Raw genomic sequence first — 9,920 nt, 5'->3', positions numbered from 1 at the left:
ATTGCCAAAGGCAATCTAATAAATTGATGCTCAAAGCATCAAGTTCTGTGAAAAATGTATTTTTCTAAAAGAAACATTTTGGGCGAAAATTGATCAACTTTGGTTAACGGTAACTCAGCGAAAAATCATTGCATGATGAACTTTTTTTCAAATAAAATCTTGAAATCTCTACTTTAAGGTACTGTAGGTCGATTTTAAATTTAATGCATCCCTGCTACTGCGAACTCTTAAATCTGAAAGCATGTTTACCATATTAAAAATTACAAAGTTTGACAGAATGCACGAACTACCTGAAATTTTTCGTGGGAATGCGGTTTGCAGCGTCATAAAGTTTGAACCTTTCTCTTTAATTTGAAGAAAAAAACAAGTCGCTACGATTTTTTTCACAAAGTTACAGCATTTTAAAGTAACCCTTGTATTTTTCTCATGTATGGTCGGTATTACCCGATGTGCATCATTGACGATCGAATTTTGCTCACTATGTGTGTATGTGTGTATGTTTTACATACGGCCGCCCGCACACAACGTGCAAAATCCGATCGCCAATTTTTCTATTGTGCACATTGGGTAATGCCGACCATACATGAGAAAATTGCAAAATTTGACAGAATACACAGACTTGCTAAAATTTTTCTCGGGAATGTAGTTTTGCAGTGTCACCATTGGCGATCGGATTTTGCACATTGTGTGTACGCGGGCGTGTAAAACATACACACATACACACACAGTGTACAAAATTCATTCGTCAACCTCCCTATGATGCACATCGGCTAATGCCGATAATACATGAAAAAAATAAAAGGGTTACTTTAAAATGCTGTAACTTTGTGAAAAAAATCGTAGCGACTTGTTTTTTTTTCAAATTAAAGAGAAAGGTTCAAACTTTATGACGCTGCAAATCGCATCTCCGAGAAAAATTTTAGCAAGTCCGTGCGTGCCGTCAAACTGCAATTTTCAGTATGGCAAACATGCTCTCAGATTTAAGAGTTTATAGTAGCAGGGGTGCATTAAATTTAAAATCGACCTACAGTACCTTAAAGTAAAGATTTCAAGTTTCCATTTGAAAAAAAGTTCATCATTTTAAGATAATTTTTCGCGGAGTTACCGTTAGCTAAAGTTGATCAATTTTTGCCTAAAATTTTTCTCTCTCTATGCCATAATTTTTTTGAGCATGTGTCAGTTTTCTGAAATAACCGATTATGCTCATCATTACAATACAGAATGTCACAATGTGAGAAATTTTTCTCGAATAAAAATAGATGCCAAAATAACACAATTTGCATTAGAATATTTCCTCGTCCTTTTCTACTGCTTTTCTATTTTATATATAAATAATGTTATTTACTGAATTGTTTTATTACAGAGCGGAGATAGTCCAAGACGTCACTCTACTGATGAGCGCCGAGAGAGTCCTATACGAAACATGCTGCAGAAATCGATAAGGATGTTAAGAACGAGTAACAATCGGGTCTGCATTTGTAATAGACGCCAGCTGAGAAGAAGGAAAAGTGAACGAAAGGCGAGCACCACCTTGGGTATCATCGTTGGTGCCTTCATCGTCTGTTGGCTGCCATTCTTTATGTTAGCACTAATTAGACCATTCTACAAACCTGATGATATCCCGCACTCAGTATCATCTCTGTTCCTTTGGCTCGGTTACTGTAACAGCGCGTTGAATCCAATCATCTACGCGATTTTCAATAAGGAAATTCGTAAGCCATTCATTTTGATAATGTGCTTACACTGGCGCAACATCAATGAGTTGATGCGCGAAGAATACTACCAACGACAGTTCGGTGAACGAAGGGTAAGGAATGACGTTAACGGCGGTAATGACGGTACGGAGAATACCGAGCGGGCGGATCTCGTCGATGATAATAACCAAAACGTTGGTCACAATAATCAAAATATCGATAATAGCAATCAGAACGTCGATAATAAAAACCAGAATGTCGACAATAATAACCAGAATGTCGACCGTAACAATTCAGACCTCAGCAACAATAATCAGGACAGCGATGGTAACAATCAAGATGTCAACGATAATAATCAGGATGTTGATGATAATAATAAACAGGACGTTGATAATAAAAAACATGACCTCGATGATAATAGGGTTATTGTCGACAAAAATCAAATTATCATTGACATTGTCGAGGAGTCTGAGATATCCCGCTTCTGATCCATGGAGTGTTCCTCTAATAACGAGGATTGTGGTATTCAACAAAAATCATACTGCATGGACATCTTTCAAGTCCGTGCTGAAGTCCATGCACCTTGTGTAACAGAGACTCTTGTGTGATCGGTCAAGATGGAATTTCGACATGTTCTAGGATGATTCAATGAGGTTTTTCTTCATACAATCTTTATATTTTTCGATAAATAATTTAATCTCCGTTTCTCCAATTAATTTAATGCTGAAGATGATTTTATTATTTTTCTTTGTTAAAAATGCAATTTTTACAAGTATTGTATAATTTTATTTCTTTGGCATTTTTAAATCAAAATTATATTGAATTTTTTGTTTCGTTTTTGTTTTTTTATTTTTTACACTTTTTATATTTATTATTAAGAATCCGAATTCATTAAATCAGTTAAGTTCACAGTTGCGCAAAACAATCAAGCAGGTTATTTTCGAAGTTTAATCTAGAATGTTTAAAAATCATGTTACAAAACTACATATATAAGAACTGTAAGACTTGCAAAGATGCATTTCCAATCTGACTTATACGAGAATTATATGTTTAATCTCTTTTTAACAGTTATCTGGATATTATTTTTTGTAACTCAAAATATGTATACAACTTTTTTAATATTAAAAATTTTAAATATAAATATCAGGAAAAATCAACCAAAGATGAGCTAATAACACTCGATGTTTCATAATTAAAAGATAAATTTAATGTTCTAGATACATTAAAAATTCGCGAAATTAGTTTCGACTTACAAAGACTTCCTCAGTTGTATATATTTAATTAAAATCTACTAACATACAAATAAGTCAATCTACCATAGCTGTCATATATATAATTAAAACCAGAAAAGTAAAGTGTAAATCCCATCAAAGCGTCCATAAAGTTGACAGAAAGCTTAAATCTTCGAAACATTTATGAATTCTCAAAATTTAAATTCCATTAATACTACCATAAATCTTTACGTAAATTAAATATAATTTTGAATAATTTCATAGACAGAGCCGGCTTAAGGTATTTTTGCCTCAAGGGCTAATATTAATACGGGGCTCCCTTCATTCATAAAAATTGTCTTATTACAGTATAGATAATAAATATTTTTAGTAAAAATTGTTATATATATGTATATATGTAATTATTGTTATTGTTAAATAATAACAATGATTTAAATGCAAAATACATACATATTTTGCATTTGTTATTTAAGAAACGTGATCGTATAACTTTTGTCATTTCTGCTTAAAAAATACAAAGCAGTTCTTAATACTAAAAGATAATTCACATTTTATTAAAATTATAGTGGTACTAAAAAGTTTTTTTTCTTAATTTATTATACGCAAATTCATGGATTAAATCATTAAAATCAAGATTTTTCATCGGTTCGCTCTCTATGACTAATAATGCTAATGACGATAATCTGTTATCCGTCATTGTAGATCGATATTTATTTTTTATTATTATTAATTTGGAAAATAATCGCTCGGCTTCGCAATTTATGATCGATACTGTCAAAAATAATCTAAATGCTACATACACATTAAAAAAGACTTCTTCAAGTTTGTGAAAGTATATCCATTTTAAAATGTTTAATGAAAAGAATGCAACATTTTTAAGCTAGTTTTTATAAACGGAATAAATTGTTCCAGTTCGCAATCTAAACTAGTTTCTAAATCATGGGAATACTAGTGCTTACAAGACGATTAGCGCACTCTCGCATTTCATCGATTTCGATGCTCGTTAGTTTAGTTAGGAAGCCAAATAACTCTGTTATATGATTATACGTTGAACTTCGTTTCTTTAATTCAATTCGAAGTTTATCAACGATCACATTAAATGATTCAATACGAAATTTTTCGCTACCACCTAAATTTTGAATCTCTGTTATATTATCTGTACATTTTCTCGTAATTTTTCGTTTTTGTGTATCAGAGTATTCTTGTTGCACAAAAGAGCCTAAATTTTTAGCATCGTTTTCTATTGCTGCAAAATCATTTCGTAAGTTACTAATAAAATTAACTAGCGAATGTAATATCATTAGCCGTAATCAAATCGAGTTCGACTTTTTGCAAAAATTTGCTTGTTGTATTGAACCACTGAAGATGCCAAAAAACTGTTTAAATGCAGTTTATAGTTTTATTAGTTTATTTTTTAAGAACGCTGCTTCGTTACGAGTTGCGGACTTTTCTCCTGCACTTTGCTCAATCTCATGTAATGAATTATATAATTCTGGATAATTATTAGCTAATGTTGTAATGGTATCATTGCGGCGTGATTTCATCTTGTAAAAGATAAACTTTTTAATGCAATGCTCTCGTATTTTAGCAATATACTCCAACGATGCGTTGAAACGGAAAAGAAAGCATAAAGTCGTTGTGCGAGCCTGAAAAAATTAACAGAATCGATACATTCATCTATGCTGCACTTGCCAACTAAATTTAGTGAGTGTCCTACACAATTAACATAATACGCAAGAGGATTAACTTCTTTAATTCGCGCTTATAATCCCGAGTATTTTCCGCTCATGTTACTAGCATTATCATAAGTTTGCGCTCGACAATTAACAATATCAATTTTATTATTGCAAAAGACTTGTAACATTATTTCATTCAATGATGCTCCAGTATAGCTATTAATAGGTAGAAAGCAAAAGAACCGTTTATGTACATACATAACCATCTAAACAGTATCGGAATACAACAGATAATTGATCAACGTGGGATATATCTGGTGTCGAATCTACAATAAGGCTGAAATATTTTGCTCTCTTAATTTGATTAACAATTTCGTTCCTAACTTTGTTAGCCATCATGTGAATGAATTCTTCGCAAATATCTTTTGGTAAATAAAAGACATGTCTGTGATCTTGATTTGCATGCAACTTGAAGTGTTTTTGTAAGAATGGATCAAATTTAAATATCAGTTCTAGAACACCCAAGTAATTTCCATTATTTGGAGAACCAACCATGCTCACCGCATGGAAAAGCAAGACCGCGTACAGAAAGAAAACGAATTATTTCAACAATGCTTTTTAAAACTTCGGACTAATATTTAATCTCAACTGTTAGCTGCTTTGCTATATCATTATTAATATGTGATTTTTCATACATGCGTGAAGGTCAAATAAGCATACATTTTTTGTGTTCTGCAGAATTTTCATGTCCACTAATTTTTTCTTCTGGTTTCTTCCAATTGCTAAATTCGCCGTTTACAAATGTGTTTGTATTATTTCCACTAAAAAGCTTGCAGACATAGCAAAAAACATTTGCAGTAGACTCTGAATATACCAACCATTTTTGTGTGCATTTTTCACCATTAGCCAAGATTCGTGAAAAAACCTTCGAAGATAAAAATCTGTTTTGATCTTTATATTGATTATATTTTTAATTGAAAAAAATAAATTTGAGCTAAAACTAATGACAGATTCTTTCATATTTTAACATAAGAAACATCTGTAAAAAATTTGAGAAAAATTGGCGTCTAACGTTTCCCGAGATTTACTTGTTAGAGAACAAAACGTTTGCAAATATTGAATTAGAATTACCTTTCTATTTCCGATATCTTATTAACAACATTCAAAAATAAAGTAAATGACATACTAAACATTTTTCAATAGTTTTCACGTAAAGATTAAAATTTACTGTTGAAATTGAAAAAGAACATAGTATTAGCTTTTTAGATATTTCTTAAATATAATCAATAATAAAATTAGATTGGTTCCACAGAGTTTTCTTTCGGAAGATATCTATCATTTATTTCTAACCATCCAGATTGTAATAAAATCGGTACAATATAGAATTTAGTAGATAGAGCTATATTATTATCACACTCTTCGTTTCATCAAAAAAATTTACAGTAGTTTGTCAAATTTGATCAATAACGGATATCCGTTGAATTTAATTCTGAACAAAATGGATGCTAGAATTAAAAATTTAATGGCTAAAAAACTGAATGGCTTAAAATTGGAATCAAATAATGAGAATAAGATTACGACCTTTCCGTATATTAAAAATGTGTCGAAGATAGTAGTATAGCTTTAGCTGTAAATAGAGATGAAATCTTGATTGGATATAGATGTTCAAATAAATTGAATAATTTTATAAGGAAACATAAAGATAGGGACCACAATGATTGTAATATTAATGTTGTATATAAAATCTTATGTAATGATTGTAAGGCCTGGACTACATAAAATGCATAACGAAGCATAAGCATAGCATAAAGCGGCTAGACCAATGAGCAGCATAAAGTTGCCACACTGATTTACATAAGATTCTCATTGGTTTAGCCGTCTTATGCTATGCTTATACCGCATTATGCATTTCATGTCCTCCCGACCTAACGTTTCATATGTAGGGCAAACAAAAAGACAATTGAAAACGAAAGTCTCAGAATACGGAAAAACCATAAATCAAGATATCTCCAAACATTCGGTTGTTATAAATCATATGTTAGAATTTAATCATACATTCGATTGGGATGATGTACAAATACTTGATATAGAACAAAATTATTATAAAAGTTATTATAAAAATCAGAATTATAAATATCAGAAGTGATTCATATCAAAGTCCAAAAGAATGGGATTAATTTTAACGACGATACGATATTTTTAGATTCGTATTTAAACTCGAGAGGATTTATTATAATAATGATTTTTAATTACTGATATACATAAAAACGTCAGGTGATTCGACACTCTTCGTATTTAGTTCTTGTAATATGTTATTTCGTTCTTAAATGCGACAAAAGCAGAAGCGAAAATCACATTATGCTCCGTAATTTATTGTAAGTTTGTTCTCTTTTTAGTTTCATTTCTCTTTAGACAGTTACTTTTCTTAATATATTTATTTTATTTTGTAATTATTATTCAGAATTGTTTATTATTTTTTATTACTTTTTATTTACTTTTTTATATTCAATTCCTTTCTTAGTTCACAAATTAATTCCAACTAATATGTGGAACAATGAGGATATTTATCGAATTTTAAAACACGAAGATACATGATTTTGATCTAACAGAAAGGAAACATTCATGGATATTTTGAAGATCTAAATTTTACTATCAACTTTATAGACGCTTTGATGAAATTTACACGTGATTTTGCTGGTTTTAATTATACAAGATGTCTGGGGCGTATCTCGTTGCACGTTCAGATTCGACAAGCTTTATATATTAATATCTCGAAAACTATTGCAAAGATCATAAAATGGTAGAGGACTTTTTTGTTCAGTTTGGTCCAAACTACCTGCCCACAAGCGCTGTACCATTAAGTGCCCTGTATATATATGACAACTATTGTAAATTAACCTATTATTTGTATGTTAGTAGATTTAAATTATATGTGACTGAGGAAGATTTTGTAAGTCAAAACTAGTTTCGCGAATTTTTAATATATCTAGATTCTAGAACATTAAATTCATCTTTTATTATAAAACGTTCAGTGTTATTAGCTCGTCTTTGGCAAATATTGTATTTCAATAACGAGTAGATCATTTAATTTCTTATTAAAAGATTCTAATATATCAGTTATACATATATTTTATCTATTAACTACATTTCGATTATTTCAAATATAAGATCCTCTCCTTCTTAAATTATTACATTTAAAATCTTAAACACACACACATAATTTTTAAAAATTATAAATGTTATTATACAAAAATATATAATTTTTTTTAAATTTTTAAGAGGATTTTGTATTCACTTCTATAACACTTATAATTTATTTTAAAAGATATATTTGAGATTTCGAAAATAATCTGTTTAATTATTTCTTGCTAAATTAGTTGATTTAGTTATTTAATGAATCGGGTGAACAATGAAATTGCGCGCGCATATTGGCTATTGTTGTAGTCAATAATATTTCAATAATTTTATTGTAAACTTAAGTATTGTTGCAATACCTAAATGTGATAAATAATTGCATATAAATATGTACATATACGTATATGTACGAATATATATGTATATATGTATATAGAGTAAAATGAATTGTATATTACTCATTATTAATGTACAAATTTGAAAAAATTTTAATATACAAATTCAACAATAAATAAATAAACATGTATATATTTTAATTCTTTATGTTCAATATACACTGCCTCTATTTTGAATTTCAAAATAAATTGAAATAACTTGTAAAGAATAACTGTATTGACATATTGTATTATATTAATTATATTGATTATAAGAATTATATTATATCACTTAATTATATTGAACATCTTGTATTATTTATATTAATTATATTGATATGTCAAATGTATCAACTTCATTATCACTATGTAACATCAATGCCATATATATATTCTTAGGTTTATATACAAATATGTTTTGATTGTAATAAAATATTGTAATGGTTTCAGCCGGGGGACGTAAGAAAGACAAGAAATATAATTTTATAAACTTAATTCAATCATGCGTGACAATTATACAATCTATTGCGCGTACGTTCGTTCTTACAGACAAGAGATTGAGCGCGTTAAATTACGATTTCCATGAGAAAAGTAGCTAGCGATTACAATTATCATGTCACACATCGGAACTCTATAGATCGTAATACATCCCGAGACATACGTGATAGCAAAGAATACTTAACGGGGAGCTGAAAGCGAACTGAGACGGGAACGATGCGTTGTCTTCCTACTTGTTTGCCACGCTGTGTCGATCTCCCGTGTCCAACGCGCGGTGTCAACGGAGTCGATGTATTTCCTCTGTCACAAGGGCTGCACGGCGTCCACTGGATTACTCCCGTAATCCCAGTCGCATACGAACCATGACCACCAGGGCTGTTGCCGAATATCTGCACCGTTCGTCTTAATGAGGTGTGACAGCAGAGTACCCAGGATTCGGATAATAACTTGTGAATATTTATTTAAGCATAAAGATACAGAAAGGATTATATGCGGCTTCGTATTAACGAACTGTACGACTTACTTAAAAATCGTAGACAAAAATAATGTAGACAGCAAAGGCGCTACCAGTCAATAGACCGCGATCTCAATGGTTACGAAATAAATTACTCATTCTAACACAGCCTCTTAATTTAAGCAGTAACATAAAAAATAATAATAAACTCTTATTATACTAAACAAAAGTTGATAAAAGAATAATGATAGCAAAAGTTTATCAAAGTTCACTGTTTTAGGTTTAAGTTAACACAGTGTTTCTAAAACAAATATCTTCCAAGAGCCTTTGTCATAATATCTGCTGTTTGGTCACCGGTTGGTTTGTGCTTCAATTTGATTTCTTTGTTTCTGATGCTTTCATGTACAAAGTGGTATTTAACATCGACATGCTTTATTCTGCGATGATCACGTGGTTCCTCCGCTACTTTAATTGTTGACTGATTGTCGATGTAAATTCTCGTTGGCGTCTTACATTCGTATCCAATTTCTTTGAGTAGTCCACAAATCCATTTCGCTTCGCAGATACCTTCAGCTAAAGCTGCATACTCCAATTCGGTTGACGACAGATGACGCTAGACAATGCTTACGAAGCAAAATTTTAATGTTGTAAGGTCAAGTCAAATCGATGTAAACAACTTGTCACAATCTGGGAACAGCCTGTGCATTAATATATAATCATGAAAGTTTCTTATCGCGCAGATATTATATTAATATCTGCGAAGAATACTTGCGAAGCATTTGAGTAAGCATTTGAATATAAATTAATTTCAAGACTAAAATAGTGAAAGACGCATAAGATCGGAAGAGCACACGTCT

At 30.8% G+C, this 9,920-nt stretch overlaps 1 protein-coding gene across 1 annotated transcript; it reads left to right on the top strand.

The window, feature by feature from the left end:
- Positions 1-1,171: 1,171 nt before the first annotated feature.
- LOC105461921 (GATA zinc finger domain-containing protein 15-like) lies at positions 1,172-2,400 on the top strand. Its single transcript, XM_011708433.1, has 2 exons — positions 1,172-1,231; positions 1,364-2,400. Exons 1-2 carry the CDS (start codon positions 1,172-1,174, stop codon positions 2,180-2,182), a joined length of 879 nt encoding a protein of 292 aa, XP_011706735.1. The 3' UTR covers positions 2,183-2,400.
- Positions 2,401-9,920: the final 7,520 nt, after the last annotated feature.

Source organism: Wasmannia auropunctata, unplaced genomic scaffold (assembly GCF_000956235.1).
Source record: "Wasmannia auropunctata unplaced genomic scaffold, wasmannia.A_1.0 LD275004.1, whole genome shotgun sequence".
Classification (NCBI taxonomy): Eukaryota; Metazoa; Arthropoda; class Insecta; order Hymenoptera; family Formicidae; genus Wasmannia; species Wasmannia auropunctata.
The sequence above is the reverse complement of the archived record's forward strand: the minus strand, read 5'-3'. Positions and strand labels throughout refer to the sequence as shown.

Coding starts and splice junctions, on each gene's coding strand:
- LOC105461921 (XM_011708433.1), top strand. CDS start 1,172: ATGTGTCAGTTTTCTGAAATAACCGATTATGCTCATCATTACAATACA. Junction 1,232..1,363: donor ACAATACAGAATGTCACAAT/GTGAGAAATTTT, acceptor GTTTTATTACAG/AGCGGAGATAGTCCAAGACG.